This window comes from Chenopodium quinoa, unplaced genomic scaffold (genome assembly GCF_001683475.1).
Source record: "Chenopodium quinoa cultivar QQ74 unplaced genomic scaffold, ASM168347v1, whole genome shotgun sequence".
Taxonomy (NCBI): Eukaryota; Viridiplantae; Streptophyta; class Magnoliopsida; order Caryophyllales; family Amaranthaceae; genus Chenopodium; species Chenopodium quinoa.
The window spans coordinates 2,477,105-2,493,988 of NW_018744066.1; the positions used below are offsets into that span (position 1 = coordinate 2,477,105).

Sequence of the window (16,884 nt, forward strand, 5' to 3'; positions counted from 1 at the left end):
TGGACCACATTGCCAAGTATCTAATGAAATAAATCACTGCTTTAGGAGCATCGGACTCAAAACTGTCAAAATTATATCAAGTTACTAAAATTAGATTAATAGAATTCTTGATTTTCTTTCAATTCAAAAAGTTGTCTATCCAATCCTATGTATTATCACTTTATCAGGTACTCCTATTATGATATATTGTTAGTATATTGTATTTTAAATTTAAACAAGCTACTTTTATTTTAGGCAAAAGAAACCGAACACCCCAATCTTCCATATGTGAATTATATGTGTAGTAGTCTAGTAGAGCCTACAACCCTATTTATTAATTACCCTATAAAATTCATATAATTTTGAAATGTTTCTAGAGATTGCACTATATAGGATATGATAATAATAATAATAATAATAATTTGGAATGGAACATCAATCATTATCTAGCACTTAAACATAGTATTGTTTTTTTTTTCTTTTCATTGGGCGACCTTATCATAACTTTAAAAAAAAAAACTAGCTTAAATTTGATTAAATTGGACCGAGTATAGATTACAGACAAAAGCAATCTAAAATATACACTAAGCCAAATAAACTTTCTCTTATAGGAGTATGTAGGGTTTCTTAACATTTCTTTTAATTACCTTAAAAACTCTCCGCAAATTGAAACCCCAATGCATTTGGATCACAAGGGTTTCAAGACCTAACGAATACCAACTCTTAATGAATCTTTTAACACCTGATCTATGCACCAGGGTGCATCATGCGCATGGTGCACCCGATTAAACAAAAAAAGTTGGAAAGAATAAAATAAAGATCTTGGAAAAAGAACACACAGGTGTTAGAAAAAAACACATAGATGATGACCTTAAAATACACTCTACCAGTCATATTTTTAAAATAAAAATAAACTCAAACATGTAATATTAGATTGACCATATTAGCCGCTAAATTAGCTTAAAATACACTAAGGGCCTGTTCTCTTATGTTGAAATTCAGTTCAGTTCAGTTCAGTTCAGCTCAGCTCAGCTCTGTTCAGCTCAGCTTAGTTCTGTTCAGCTCAGTTCTGTTCAGTTCAGTTCAGCTCCTAATTTCCTTCTTTTATAAAATATTCATTTTAGTTTAGTTCAGTTCAGCTCAATTCAGTTCAGCTCAGTTCAGTTCAGTTCAATTTAGTTAATGAGAACAGATCCTAAGTCAACTCAACGCAAACTCAATTCTCCATACATGACAAACGTCTAGACTCCGGACCACCCACAAGGGAATGCAATCGACTCAAGAGTCAAGATAAAATTTGAGTACAATAAAGCCATGAGCTTAAACTTTAAGCAACCTCTAGTTCACCTCATATTCTGTACAATTGCATGGGTGTCAGTTATCACCATTGAAGCCTCTTTTGTTTTATTTTCTTCCCCTCTTTTTCTTCTCCAATCACTTGTTGAAATTCTTGCTAAACCTGGATTTATTTCCCTCTCAAACAGTTTTAATCATACATAATCTATCTTTTAATTCACTACTATTTAATTTTTTTTATGTTTCCTGACCCACAAACGACAAGTTATATGCAACCTTCCCTTTATTTTATAATCATACTCAAATAATTATTCATTAATTTTCCCAACTTTATTGTTAAAAAGATTTTCCTGTCCCTCTCTCAATCTCACATTATTTTTCTTCTACATTTAATTTTCTTTATAATTTAATAATTTAATTTCACTAGACAAAAACCCCACCAAATCTAACTCTTCATATTCTTATTCTTCTTCTTCCATACTTCTCTGTAACATTTTTTTTAATAATTTATTTTATTTTTTAATTGTTTTTTATCTTCATTGAATTTTCTGGGTTGGTTGTTAGACACCCTTTGAAGTCAAATTTGGATATAATTTTTATTAGTCCTTCTTCTGTGGATCTCATTCACTACTACTCTCTCTAATAGTTTTACAGGTGAGCATTGTCAGAAAACTTAAAAACTCTGCTTCCTTTTTCTTTTTTGGCCTAAAATTTGATTTTTATTATCATTTCTAAATTTTGGGTTTTTGGGTAGATGCTAAAATTTTAGGAGAGAATTGGGTTTGATCAATGTAAAAAAAACAAAAAGCGAGTCTTGAGGTTACCTCACTCGCTAACCCAGAGCCTATTAGATTCCGACTAATCCAAATTCGAGTTGGGCCAGGCCCTTATTGGGATGAAAGCTCTCCCAACAAAATGCAGAGAGATTGCAGTTGAGAATTGAGAGTGAAGAAGAAAGAAAGAAAGAAATTACTCACTCAAGTAGTCAAGTGGAGGTAGTTACTACTCTAGTACTTTTTTTTTGAAGACATACTACTCTAGTACTTACTAGTTCTTAAAAGTTCCTTTCTTAGCATCTTATCTTAAGAAAAAAAAATTAATAAAGATCTCATTTTTCCTTAATTTTCTCTGATTTTTGTAGTAAATTATGATTTTAATTGAATATTTGATGCACAATTTTCATCTAACAGGGTAATCACTCTTTTTTTTTTTTTTTTTTTTTTCAGTTGACAGTTGGTGAAGGAGTATTAAAATGGTGTAATCAATGTTGACAATCTTTGAATAATTTGGTTCAATTATAAGTTGCAAATGTAAGGCTTTTTAACTTTTTCCATTTTTGTGAATTTTGGTTTTTGAAATTTAATTTACTCACTTAATTTTGTATATTTTTGGTTTGAAAAATTGGTTGGCGGGGTTGAAGAATATGCCTCAAGACAAAAGAAGATCATCAATTAGTTATAGATCATTTGTAACATGTGATGATCCAAAAGGTGTTGAATGTGGGGTAATTAGAAAATCAAAGATCAATAATAATTCTCAAAAAAAGGAGCAAGATTGTAGTAATAAGGTTGAAGCTGACAGAAAGCAAAGAAATCAAAATACATCTCTAGTTGTTGCTTCTGTTATTAAGGAAGAGAGAGATAAAAAGGAGATGGGGGTTAGAGGGATCACACGGGCTGAACTCGAAAATCCGGTATCTTTTCAGCTACTAGAGGTATCTAAAGAGACTGAGAAGTTGAATCATGTGATCAATTCTTGGTCTAGTAGTAGTGGTAGTAGTTATGACAAGTTATTGAGGAAGAAACAAAATGATAGTGTTGCCAAAGATTTGTTGAGAGGAGCTCTTGATCTTCAAGAGTCCTTAGTCATGCTTGGGAAGCTGCAGGAGGCTTCGAGTTATATGTTGGGATTGTCGCGAAAGCAGAAGCAAAAACTTGATGAAGGAGCGTTTGATGTAATGGTTAGTGGGGTGAGGGGAAATTCGAGGCCTGCAATGCATCATGTAGATGGTTATCCTAGGAAATCGGTTGATGAGATGAGGAATGTTGTTAGAGATAGTCTTCTTAGGCAGAATATGATATCAAATCCTATATTTGAGGAGCATTATGATCATAGAAAGATGTCTATGGCTTCTCCTGATATGTTGCCTTCTACTAGTTCGAGTACTCAATCATCAATGATTTATTCGAGTAATTTTGTTCCCTCTGATTCTTCTGTCTCATCATCAACAGCTTCTCGGAGGAAAAATGGAAAAGACTCGAATTTGATTGTCAGACTAATGGGTTTAGAATCATTCCCTTCGAGTCCTAGGAAACACACTGAGAGGGAGAAATTACTGAACTTGGCAAAGCCTACGTACGAAATTGATTCACCAAGGGCAAAGAGGCCTCAATTTGGTGCTCAAGAGGTGGGTTTGAAACAAAGAAGTGTTGAAGAAATACTAGAGAGATTAAAATTTAAGGGGCTTCTTAAAAATAATTCTGTGGATGGCCTGACAATTCATTCCTCGGAGTCTGAAAATTACTCCTCGAATAATAGTTGGGTTGATGAAAGACCGCCTATTGTTGTCATGAAACCTATGCGCTATCCCTGTCTAGATCTTGATGAGCCTTATAAGACAAAGTTTTGGGGAGAAAGAGATGTGAAACCAAGATGCAGTAGAGGATCTGCTCAAGAAATTGTCAGAAATGAAGCTGTAAACTACAGTGAGAAGAATGAAGTAGCACGAGTTGATTGTGAAGAAAAGGCCAAGTCTGTAAAGAAGGTTGCATCTGCTAAGCTTAAAGGTTCTGTCAATGTGAAGCCAAAGGCACAGAAAAAGCAAACAGAAGTCAAAAAAGCAACTGAAGTTGAGAAGGTGACTCCAACTAGAAGGAAAGTTGAAGAGAAGAAAGATGCAAGATCGAGTGATCAGTTGAATTCACGAGATCAGGAAAGGTTTTCCACAGCAAAGATTACAAGGCAAAAGGATGGAAAATCTATCTCCAAAAACCAGTCTTCTAATCAACAGAACACTACTTCCACTTCAATGTTAGATCAAAGGAAACGCAGAACATCAGAACGAAAAAAGAACAGACAACCAGCCTTAGAAGTGAGTTCCCTTAGCTGGAAACTGTAATCCTTGGTCTCTTTCAGTTTATAACCTGTCACAAAATATGAGTAACATGAGTTTCTTATGATGCAGCAGGAAGAAAAGAGGATTTGCAAAGGTGAAAAGAAGAGAAGCACTGTCTTCTACAAAGAGGATATTGATTCAGCTGGTGACCGCACTTCTGTTTTCCCTGCAGTCAACAGTTTTACTGGTAATAACAATGACAACGAAAGGTGTCAAAGTCAGATCAGAGGTTAGCTTACACCTTCATTTCTAAATGTATTGATCTTTCTTCTGAAGTTCTGATACACTCGAGTTTTTATTCTCTACTTTATCGTATGATCATGAGATCATCTCTCGTAAAGTAAACATATATTGCTGTTAAAATTTCTTTTCTGTGATATTATATGCACACAGATCCAGAGTTTACTACTATACTGCTTTTTGAATTGTGCTACGTCAAAATTTTGGTGATAGTTTGTGGGTGATGCAAGATCTGTGTTTATTGAGAAACCATTTTTTAGTTTTGCTTTATTTTTTTTATTGCAGATTATGATTTTGACAGTCAGATTAAGCTGTTAGATACTCCAGACCGATATTCATGTCTTCCAAATGACAAGAATATTTCTCATTATGATGACAACCAAAGCTCTTATTCTGAAATTACATCAGTGTCTACTAGCGAATATTGCAATGTGGATCAGCTCAGTGAGGCACAGAGTACTCTTCATGAAGTTACCTTGATTACTACCCATGAAAACGGTATTGCAGTTCATCATGAAACTAATCAAGAAGGAACTAAAAGCCTCAAAAATAGCGTCGAATCAACAGATAACAAGGCCTTGAGACCGTGTCTTACTCCCAGAATGAAGCTAAAAGCTTTGCTTCTAAACAACTCATCGTTTGTGAGCCACATTGAGGAGCTGTTCAATATTCAAGTCAATCCTGAATCAGTTCCTTGCATGATAGATGACAATGATCAAGATTCAGAAAGTTCTCAGATACTGGTAGATTGTGCTAACGAACTTTTAGAACTTAAAAGCTCGCAGTTTTTACAAACATGCCTGCCTCTTCCGCGCATCTATACAACAAAATTACAAAGTTATTTCTCCTTGGATTGGCTGTTGGAGGAAGTATGCAATGGCATTGAGAGCTTAAGATTCTATTCAAGGCCGGTAAATGATGAGTTTCCCTTCGACGATCTCTATGTTATACTAGATCGAGATTTGGAGTTCAAGAGCATAACATGGGAAGTTGGTTGGAAGAGTATGTTTACTCTAAATGAAGTTGAACAAGTTATAGGTGAGGTTGACAAGTTTATCTTAGGCAATTTGATTCAGGAGGTTGTTTCAGATTTTATGCTATAGTATAGTACTACATCCTACATGTTTTTTTGTTTTTTTTAATTAATTTTGCAGCATTTATGAAATTTAATAGAAGGTATATGCTAGAATTTTGTAAATAAGCATCATATTGTTGATACAACAGGTGGTAGGCCAAATACAGGTGACTTAATCCAGAAAAATTTCCTTCAGATGGAGAAGAAATTAAGGTTACCCCACCTAAATAATTAGTGAATGATTTCCTATAATTCATTACTTTGTTTAATGTTCTTATTTCAGGAGAAAAATAGTAAACATCTCTTGGTATGAAGCTGTTGGATTTGAACATTAGTAAGCATTAAACATCTGAAATTGTGTTATTCTGGTCAGATTATTGTATTACTATTATGAAAATTGTTTAAACAAACAAAGTATTTGACATGTTTTCAAAGTTTCAAATTCACAAGTCTTTACAACTTTCAAATTCGGAATGAAATAAGTTTATATAAGTTCAAACAAAATAAATCGGAGTAATTAGCTGGTTTATTAGTGTCACATTTTTGTTGTTCGGAATAGGAGCTAAGTAGATATGGCCAAAGGGAGGACAACCCAAGGCCCAATATGGTGGATGTTCTTGATTTGTGTGGTTTTAACAATTGGATTATACTTAGTTAATGGGCCTTGGCTAGTTCAATGTATGTGGGCCTATACAGTGAAACATAATGTTAACTGCTAAGAGCCCAATTCAAGTATTAGAGGCACAAATCCACTATGTAGCTGAAGAACTAGAATTGAGAAAAATAAATGGGTATAAGCTAAAAAAAAGCAAGTGATAACATAATTATTGTATATCATAGTCAATATATCATAGACAATAATGTGGGCCTATACAGTGAAACATAATGTAGCTTTATTACTTGTATTTCAGTACTCAAATAAATGGGTATAAGCTAAAAAAAAGCAAGTGATAACAAGTGAGTTAATTTACCTTATTAAAATATTCATTTTATATTTTACGTTGTAACTGATTGAATCAAATGATTGTGCCACTCTAACGAGTTTAAACATCACTTATTATATCTTATCGAAACTTTATTATGACTAGAAGTTATATTCGATATAATACAGAGTATTAGTTTTCTCGTAAGCAGTTTTTTAAGGGTGATAAGATTGTTGATTTTTTCAAAGTTTGAAATATATTTGCCCCTAATATTGCTCCAAAATACTTGATACTATTCAAAATTAGAGCTATATGTTTTGACTTAATAGTCAATATAACAAAGCAAACTATGTCCGATCCTTGACCATTATTGTGGTTGTGGTCTTGTGCATACCATCAATTAGTGCCGCCTCCTCAAGTTGTCAGTATATCATGACAACTCAGCACATTCCAATTGAATAATTGCTCTTATTTGCTTGGTCAAAACAGGTGGAGTTTGGAAGACATAATTTCCATTTTAAATCTTCATTTCATTATTCCTCGAAGGATTTATTATTCATCGCAATAAAATTACTCAAATTCAAGATGATAATAACCGATATTTAAGCTATTATGATGTATAAACAGCTATTGTAAAGTGTGTCCAAGTAAACAAATTTGTCCAATATGAAAAATATGACAATCAAGAACAAACAAGGTTGTGAATTTCTCTCCTATTCACTTAATATACAAAGATATTTGCTAAGTCTCCCAATATCATTTACCGTGTTAAAAAAACGGATAATAGGGGTGTTTGGCAATTGGCTTTTTGCTTGGATTTTAGCTTTGGGTTTTTAGTTTGGTCAAATAGCAAAATAAAATAAAATATATTTGGTTTTGGGCTTTTGGTTGCCAATATAAGTAGCTTTTTCTTATGGTTTTGCTTTGTTAGTCCATTTTATTACTAATAAACAGCTAATAGTCACAACTAATTTTGTCAAATACTTTTGTAAACAACTGGCTTAAACAACTAATCCATACAATTAATACTTCCAACTGGTCAACACAAATCAATTAGAAGCCAATCGTCAATTGCCAAACAACCCCAATAACCAAGTAGCCCCTAACTGTCCGAGTAGCCCTTAACCGACTAACCCGACATATGTGGTCAGCCATATGTGGTCAGCCATACGTGGAAATTTGTGTATCATACTGTAAATCATACCTTTACCTCATACTTCCTCTGTTTTTTTTATATAGTTGCAACACTTCTCTTTTCACGCTTGCCACTGCACGTTTTCAATCGTTTATATCTTTAATTACCAATATGTAAAAGTTATAAACATTTGATATTAGTATTGTATAAATCAATACGAATCTAACAAAATCCAACATGACTATATTTTTACTTAAGCATAAATCGTTAAAAGCTAGTTAAAGTGAAATAAGTAAATAGTGTAAAAGTCAAACGGTTGCAACTACTTCAGAGGAAAAAAAAAACAAAAAAAAAAACAGAAGTATGACAAACAAAAAGAAATGAATGAAAGGGATATATTGATAATTAGATATAGCCATATAGATTAGGCAACATAGCCACACAAGACACAAATCAAATTTTATAAATTTGTTTTTCTTAAAAAAAAAAAAAAAAAAAAAAAAAAAAAAAAAAAGGAAAAGCGACAAGAAGATTAGGAAGGAACTGATTTGCTAATTTGAAGCACCATCTTTCCCAATTTTCTCTCTCATCAAAAAAAGCAACTGAGTCAATTCTTTGAAGAACTCCAGCTTGATTGAGGTGGGGGCAGTTGCAGAGTTCTGCACACAAAATCGAAATTAGTGATGGGAGATGACAAATCTACCATGGGTAATTCCAGTAGAGAAAGAGATCGGGAACTCCTCATTCCAGTTGCTGATCCTTCCGGCAATCATGATGATTCTGCTAAACCTAGCCCTTCTGTTTCATCTTCCCATACTGGTCGAGAGGTCATTCTTTCTCTCTCCTTTTGGTCCGATCTATCTGGGTTTTTCTTCAATTTTTATGGGTTTTTCTTCAATTTTTATGGGGTTCTTTCAATTTGTTGTTTACCCTTGAAGATTTTGGTATATTTGGGCTTTTTTTTTTAGGTTTTAATTAGTGGGTTCAGCTTTTTTAAAGCTTGGGATTGATTATTGTTGTATTTCTGCTGAATTTTGTTGATTTGGGAATGTTAAGATATATGGATTTGATCATCATAATAGTGTGATATAGGAAGGATTTTATATTTGGGAATAGATTATGATCTGGTTGTGCTTTTTAATTTTCTATCTTTGTTTGATTGCTTGAAATATTGAATTATTGTTCTGGTATAAGATAGTATATGGGTTGAAGTTGAATTCAATAGCTCAAGGATTTGTTAATCTTCTATCCTCTCATTGCAATGGGTATATCTTGATTTGTACTCATGGAAGCTAGTGCAATTGATAAAATGAGCAATTGTTTTTGTGAGTGTCATTCGTTAGAGAGGCACTTAGTGTTGTACAATATAAGGGAAGTGTTGTATTGGACCTATTGGTCAAAACCTGAGTTTGAATTTTGGTGCACCTTGAAGTGTGGTAATTTCATCTCCATGTAGTGTTAGTTGTTAAAGTGGTGCAGTGGTAAATTACGTTGGGAAATGTTGGCTTAGCTCAATCCTTAGTTCAAATTTGTGTGCACCTTGAACCGTGGTGGTTTCAATGTTTCGTCAGCGTGTAGGTTCGTTTAGCTGTTCTTAACCCTCATGGTGACTTTGTTAGCCAAGCTTTGCCATTTACTTTCTTGGATTTGAATAAGAGCTACCTATGGGAAATGTACTCCAATTCTTATTCCAATTCTTCCACTAATTGACTACCACTGCCATTCATTAGAGCTATGGAGATTGCTCTCTTTATCCCTCCAATTCCTTTGGCAGTGATCACTGAAACCAAATCAGCACGGTTATAAATTGCTTTTGATAAAGGTATATCATTGGAAGTGTTTGGAGAGCAAAGGGAAATAAAGGGACAAAGAGCATTAGATAATAGATTATTTTTTTCAAAGTTGATAATGATTTTGTTGATGGGTGTTCCTTTTTAGTTTCCTTTCTCTGTGTTTAAGACATATTACACAAGGGATAAGTATAGAAAGTGATTTACAAGGTGCCTAGACTATCTAATAGCTTAGCTTATTGGTATTAATGAACACTAGCCACCTATAGCCATCTTTCCCAACTCTAATAAAGTCTAATTGTTTCAAATTTAGAACTTTGTTTTTGCTTAGAAATATTGTTGTATAACAACTGTAAGTCTGTAATTGACGGGTTTGAGAGTAGAAAAAGTGTTTTGGTTCCTCACAATCATGGTAATGCATATCTCAGAGTTACATATACACACACACACCAGGAGATCAACGACGACCATGACTTTTGTCTATATTAGAAAAAAGAAAAAAAGGATGGCTATGACCTAGTACTTGGTGTTGGAAGTTGTTTATTGTTGTAAGCCCGAGTGACAAGCATTTGGTGGTTTCATGTTGAGTTGTAATATTTGGGATAAGGTGACTGTAGGAAATAGTGAGTTACTCTCTAGTACAGAAGGTGCTGCTTTAATTGCAATTGTGATAATATCACTAATTTATTAATTACTTCATAGTAGAATGTTTTGGTTTCCCGTTTCGGGGGTTAAGTTTATCACAGGTCTGTCTTTCCTTAATGATAATGAAGTAGCTATTGAACTTGGTGAATAGAATTGGTCTGCTGATGTAACCTTTTTACCTTTTTGTTGCCTTCTGTTTGATTCAATATGGTCACCTGATCTTCTTTTGCTCTTGTATAATTAATATCGTTTGTATTTTAACTCCACAGACTTTTTCTAAAATAATCAGAAGTTGGGCTTCAAAGAAGTTTATGACTGGATGGTAAGTTATGTTTTCCTTTGTCTCAAAAGTACTTGTATACTCTGCTGGAGCGAAGTTTCCAAAGTCTATTCCTTGTTCTATCTTTTATGTTAGACTTTTTTTTTAGTTATAACTGACCTTAATATTATATAACTCAACACCAAGACTATTCTTTTGACAAAACCTCTATTTCTTGATGGATACCTATAGCTTTTAGGTTCACGGCTACTTTCCAAGCCTTTATTCTTGATTGTGCTCTGTTTACCATTTCATTGGTATGTATATTCCACTCCTATTAGTTTGTAAAGGTTAAGAAATGGAGTATTGATCTTGTGCGATTTGAAGATTCTGCATGAATATAGAGTTGAAAATGAAGGTGCTTTGTACAAATGTTAAAAGACAGATACATTGGTTTAGGACTCTGGAACTTCATGCTTCTGAAACCTTGGGAGAGTTAAAAGTGTCTGCTTTAACATAGATTGATATCTGAGAGAAGAGACAGACATAGGACTTACTAAGTTACTAGAATGTTCTGTACTAGAAAATTCTGAAGAATATTGAATAAGAGGCTTCTGTAGACTGTGTAACATCTCGAGAGAAAAAATTATGTTGGGCTTTCAACATATAATTAGTGGAGCAAATAAGCCCATGTCATTATATATGTGGACTTATGCTGCCTGTATTCGACAAGTGTTTTGTGCATTATGGTTTCTTTTTCTTGTTATTCATGAGCCATGCACTTGAGCACTAGACTTTCAAACTATGCCTTGTCTGTAGCAGGACCTTGTTACATTATGTTGTTTAATTATAAATTTTAAATAGGTAATATAGTTACTGAAACAGCTGTTTGATTCTAGTTTATTTGGACAAACATCACTTTAGAGTATTTGTATTTTTAGTTAGTTGAAAATGTATTGATCCCTTCTTCTTCTTCATTTTTTTTTTTTTGATATCGCAAAGACTTGAAGTACTGATGCTATTACTTATTTTCTGATTTGCAGTGTCATCCTGTTTCCAATAGCTGTCACTTTCTACGTAACCTGGTGGTTCATACATTTTGTGGATGGTTTTTTCTCTCCTATCTATGCTCAACTTGGAATTGATATTTTTGGTAAGCTTTTTTGCTTGTTTTGTGCTGCTTCCTTGTCTTAACTGATGGGAACTGCGAAGTTATAGCAACCAGTTGGCTTTTGTTTCTCATTCAATCTATTTTTTTGTGGAGCAAAATTGAAATTGAGTCTTAGGCAAAAAATTATCTTGTTGAAGGATTGACTCTGCAATAAGTGGAATGCTAGATTTATTTGTTTATCTATTACTTCTTCTGATTTTTTTAGTTGAAACCTTTCTATTATCACGCTTGCCACATGACTATGTTTTATTGTATCTATATGTATCTATAAATCAAGAAAGCGAGTCATAGTGTAGTGTACTAGTGTGTGAATAATGTAAAAGTCAAACGGTGTCAACTAAAAAAAAAACAGAGGAAGTATTAATTAGTGTAATTAGTCACTTATCTCATCACCTTATTATTTATACTGAACTTGATTTAAAAAATTTAACACTTTATTTAACTGATTTATGCTAACTGACTTTGCTTATGTTAAGTGATTCACTGCTATATTTTTTCTTTGAAGTTACTGATCTTATTGATTGAGATTTATATATAATTATTGAAAGAACTTTTTGAATATCATTTTTTAATGGAGGAAAGTACAGGGCCTTACCCTTCACTTTGCCCTCTATTATACTTTCTTGACAAGATGAGTTTCTACTCCAACTGCTCAAGTGATGTCTTAGGTCTGTGTTTTTTGCATATCATGCGTATGCTTAAAAATGATGTATATTTCAGGTAATGATAATGACCTAAAATTTGAATATATGAATATCAATAGCCGAATAGGGTACCATCTGTAGTTCTATATTTCATTATCGATAATCTGTGGTAAATTTTGTGATTTGAGTAATTTAATACTGCATTTGATCACTATAATGCTTTCATAAACACCTTTTACATCCTTTGACATGTATATTAATTTATAATCATAAAGTAGATAAACAAATATGTACAGATTACATACACAATAAGATTTTATTTCAATCCTAATTTAAAAAAACAACCCACCAGATTTTTCACTGCTCAATTAAAAATGTTTTTTTTTCCCTTAAAAAAACGGTCATAGTGTTTGATTACTTCACTACTTTGATGTGTTCATTCTTGAAACGCTCATTCGCTAGCTATGCATGCACTTTGGATTGTGTTGAATCTGTTGATCTAATGGCTCTCGTTCTTCCCTACTAGGTACATATTCGTTTATAACTTAGCACATGATCCAAAATCTTACTATCTGTCTCAATGCATGTATGCGTATTCTTATTGGATTGTGTATAAATGCTCATTTACTTACATGAGCATGCCTATTCCACTGCTTCAAAGTGCTCATTTCACTATTTCTGGACATACATTACCCACTAATTTATGATAGAAAATTACTACGTATATTTCTTGGATAGTATTGATCTAGTGGTTTGTGAATCGTTAAAGCTTTCTTATTACATGGTACAATGCCCCTCTATCTACCTCTGATGTTTGATAAATGGGTAAGTATTATTGATTAAAGCCACAGTTGCCTCGTCACAGTAGTTTCATAACTATCAGAAGGCAAATTTAGTCACTTGCCACAATTCCTCTGTGGTTCTGTATACATTTTTCATTGGAATTTAACATATAATCAAATCGTTTGTTTACCCTAGGTTTTTTTTTCCCTAGTTTATCATTCTCTTTTTAAAAACTTGATTTGATTTTGTGGAAGTCTGTTTCAGAAGCCTCAGAGTAAATGCTGCAGAATTCCTTGTATATTGAGTACATTACCCGGAGGTCTATTTAGTAAAGTTTGTTGGCCACTACTATACGGTGGATTTTGTAACCTTTGCATCATAAGATAATGCTATCACTATATGCCTTCTGGATTGATTGATGCTGCAGTTTTATTTTGTGGTTTGATGTCAATTGGCTTCTTAGCATTACAGTGTCATTCATGAGTTTAAAGGTTGTTTGGGAACACATGGTCAGATCAAGTACTCGAATATTAATATACTTTTCTTTCTGTTTTACTTTTTTGTCTTCTTACTAGGCCTGGGATTCATAACCTCAATAGCATTCATATTCTTGGTGGGTGTGTTCATGTCTTCATGGTTGGGAGCATCTGTTTTAGGCCTTGGTGAGTGGTTTATTAAGAGGATGCCTTTTGTTCGTCACATCTACAATGCCTCAAAGCAAATTAGTTCCGCAATATCACCAGGTACACTGCCTTTTTTTTTTTTTGGTGAATAACTTGCTCATTTGTGTATGGTTATATCCGTAAGTACACCTATTCAAAAAAAAAAAAAAAAATATCCGTAAGCACACTGATGAATATTCTTGACTTTATACAGACCAAAACACACAGGCCTTCAAAGAAGTTGCCATCATTAGGCATCCGAGAATTGGAGAATATGCTTTTGGGTTCATCACATCATCTGTTACTCTGCAGGTACACACGTTAAAATAAGGAGCTTGTAGCATTAATTAAGTCTCTCTTTTCCACTTGCAATGTTCTCTTTGTATTCTTATCTCTTTTTATTGAGAGAGTGAGTTCTAAAAATTGTGCCCAAAGACGTTGGCCTTTTGAAATCTGAATGATGGAGCCTATTTGATAGTGATGTTAACTGTTAGAGATGTATGTGTTTTTGAAAAGTTGCCTTCTTGTGGACATGAATGAGTAAATGGCATACATGCTAGTATGCTACTGTATATGTTTAATGTCTCACATCTTTGGACTTACTTTAGAACCAAGGGTCAAAGCATAGCTAGATGTGAGCCTGGCATTGCTTATGCTTAGGTTGAACTCCCTTTTTTTTTCCGGTAGCACATACTCCACTGCATAGTGATTGAGAATCAGATTGAAGATGGAGAAGAATGTATTGGGATGATGTTGAAGCAGATTGTTTGGTTCTACTTCTGCAGACAAAATAAATACTCAGTACTTGACTACTACTCTCTCCAATCCTTTTTGTTCTTCCCATTTGAAGTTCTTTTGTGAGACAAAATAAGTTAAAGTTGGGATGAACAAAAAGGATTGGAGGGAGTACAAATCAAAATTAATCTTCATATTGATGTTAAATTGCCATGCCATCTGTTGCAATTATAATCCTATTTGAAAAAGTAAATGGTTTTAATTGTGCTGGGTTTTTGCCAAATGATTCATGCTGATATATGGTTTCACTTCATGTATATTTTATGGCAGAATTATTCTGGGGAAGAGGAATTATGCTGTGTCTATGTTCCCACCAACCATCTGTACATTGGTGATATCTTTCTAGTCAACTCAAGGGACGTAATCAGACCAAACCTATCAGTTCGAGAAGGAATCGGTGAGTGCTTTTGCATAATTTCCTATCTTAGCTTTTCTGAAGATAATCTGCTGAAGTGAACGGTAGAATAGCAATAGGGATCAATTAGCAGAATGACCTATGTTAGTTCTGTTATGCCGTGAAATGGAATTCCAATACCTTTCACTTTGTATTTACTCTTATTCCATACACTATCTAATTTTAAAAAATTTTGAAATTAAGGTTTGTAACTTCGCGAGTTCCCATATATACCCTTAATGATAACTATAACAAGTTAATCGTATAAAAAAACAACATTGGTATGGCTGAGATTTAATAAAATTGATGAAGGATGAGAATTTTGAGATATATTAAGATTATTAATTGAGTAACATGCATGACCCCCAATAACTTGTGGCTTATCATTTTAAGGACAGAGTATCATATTCGGGTGTCAAATTAAATAATCATGTCCCATAATCCTGAAAGCAATATGATTTTATGTTTGAACTTCTATCTATGAGTCTCTCTAATGACGTGTTCTTTACGCTCTGTTCTTGCAGAAATTGTAGTGTCTGGTGGCATGTCTATGCCACAGATCCTTTCAACATTGGATACACATATAGGCCACATCGACAGAGTAAGATCCAACAGAAGCTGAGACTGATGATATTGTTTAGGTAATAGATTGTCTGTTAAGTAGATAGTTAACCAGAAAGTCTCAATGTATGGGGTGCATGCAACCTGTTTATATTCATCTTTCAGAACACCAATTAATAGTGTTAAATTATTTTTGAGTTGTGTCTGGTTTTTTTATTTTTATTTTTTTGGAATACGATACGTTATCAGATTTTTTGTACAATGTAGATGTAGAGCGTTGTTCAAAACCAGAAGCACGATGTTAGTTACCTGACTATATGATTCTGTTTCTGTTCAAGCTTAACTTCTTTGTTTTCTGTTTTCTGTTTTCTGTTTGTATGTTGTTAACTTGCACAGGCAACACAACATTGTAACGATTCTATTAGATTGATCCTTCCTACGATGGTACGCAGTGTACCTTATTAATGTTACTCAGAAAAAGGGGGGGTATGTTGTTACTTTTGTATAAAACTCCAATTTAATCAAAATTTCCAAAGATTAAGCATATGTAGAAATATTTATAATCATGGATGTCAACTTAGGGCTTGTTTGGTTCACCTTACTTTTATGTATTTGAACTTATCTAGTTTGGTCTGATTTGAACTGAATGTCAGATGTATCAAGTGGGGTCTGGTTAGATTCGTAATATTGAGTATTTTATCAGATTTTCATAATTTTTTTCATTACGAAATTAAAGATATTTAGCGATAAAAAAAAAACTGCAACGATATCTAATCTGAACTTATTATTTCTGATGTGATAGAACTTATTTTTGTGATCTGATCTAATATGAACTTAGGGCATGTTCTCATACGTTTGTTTTCAATTCAACTCACTTTAGTTCAGTTTAGCTCCTAATTTCCTTCTCTTATAAAATATTCATTTCATTTCAGTTCAACCCAGCTCAATTCAGTTCAGTTTAATTCAGGTGAGTTCAGTCTATGAGAACAGACCCTTATTTAATCTAAAATAAGTGAAAATAAGGTAAACTAAACAAGGCCATAGTGGTATGTCTTAGCTGTGATATGTTGAGGTCAAATCCCTTTCTCATCGTTTCCTTGTAGCTCCTGTATTCCATTGGCTTAAGTCTCAATCTGGGGTATTCCCCTGATAAACACCAAAAAGTTCATACATCATTCAACAAAATGTATGTGCATAATTACACTACTATTAATTTTAAAACTATTCCTTACTCAAAATGTATGTGCATAATTACACTACTATCTTAATGCATTTGGCATAAAATTTTACTTGTATTGACTTAACTCATACAATGATTGACTATTAAATTTACTAATTTTTCGAACTCATAAATATGAATAATTAGGAATGAATTGTTTATAAAAGAAGAAAATTAGGAATTGAACTGAACTAAACT

General features: G+C 33.3%; 2 protein-coding genes across 4 annotated transcripts; both read left to right on the forward strand.

Annotated features, from left to right (window-relative positions):
* The first annotated feature begins 1,298 nt into the window (after positions 1–1,298).
* Positions 1,299–6,104, forward strand: LOC110691010. 3 transcript variants are annotated; one of them, XM_021867943.1, is made up of 5 exons: positions 1,300–2,270; positions 2,502–2,585; positions 2,696–4,366; positions 4,460–4,619; positions 4,916–6,103. In XM_021867943.1, the coding sequence occupies exons 3-5, from the start codon at positions 2,699–2,701 to the stop codon at positions 5,731–5,733; spliced, it is 2,646 nt and encodes an 881-aa protein (XP_021723635.1). In that variant the 5' UTR covers positions 1,300–2,270; positions 2,502–2,585; positions 2,696–2,698; the 3' UTR covers positions 5,734–6,103. The 3 variants fall into 3 exon arrangements, with proteins under 3 accessions (XP_021723636.1, XP_021723635.1, XP_021723637.1); XM_021867945.1 differs by having other exon boundaries at positions 1,301–2,270; positions 4,463–4,619; positions 4,916–6,099; XM_021867944.1 differs by having other exon boundaries at positions 1,299–2,270; positions 2,502–4,366; positions 4,916–6,104.
* A 2,152-nt stretch (positions 6,105–8,256) lies between these two features.
* On the forward strand, positions 8,257–15,817 carry LOC110691011 (protein LIKE COV 1-like). The gene is made up of 7 exons (XM_021867947.1): positions 8,257–8,590; positions 10,468–10,520; positions 11,501–11,610; positions 13,631–13,798; positions 13,932–14,029; positions 14,783–14,909; positions 15,431–15,817. Exons 1-7 carry the CDS (start codon positions 8,447–8,449, stop codon positions 15,526–15,528), a joined length of 798 nt encoding a protein of 265 aa, XP_021723639.1. The 5' UTR covers positions 8,257–8,446; the 3' UTR covers positions 15,529–15,817.
* Positions 15,818–16,884: the final 1,067 nt, after the last annotated feature.

Excerpts from the sequence above, each read along its gene's own strand:
- LOC110691010 (XM_021867944.1), top strand. The coding sequence starts at position 2,699 with ATGCCTCAAGACAAAAGAAGATCATCAATTAGTTATAGATCATTTGTA. Across the intron at positions 4,367-4,459 it reads ACAGACAACCAGCCTTAGAA|CAGGAAGAAAAGAGGATTTG; the intron begins GTGAGTTCCCTT and ends CTTATGATGCAG. Across the intron at positions 4,620-4,915 it reads GTGTCAAAGTCAGATCAGAG|ATTATGATTTTGACAGTCAG; the intron begins GTTAGCTTACAC and ends TTTTTATTGCAG.
- LOC110691011 (XM_021867947.1), top strand. The coding sequence starts at position 8,447 with ATGGGAGATGACAAATCTACCATGGGTAATTCCAGTAGAGAAAGAGAT. Across the intron at positions 11,611-13,630 it reads ACTTGGAATTGATATTTTTG|GCCTGGGATTCATAACCTCA; the intron begins GTAAGCTTTTTT and ends TCTTCTTACTAG. Across the intron at positions 14,030-14,782 it reads CATCATCTGTTACTCTGCAG|AATTATTCTGGGGAAGAGGA; the intron begins GTACACACGTTA and ends ATTTTATGGCAG.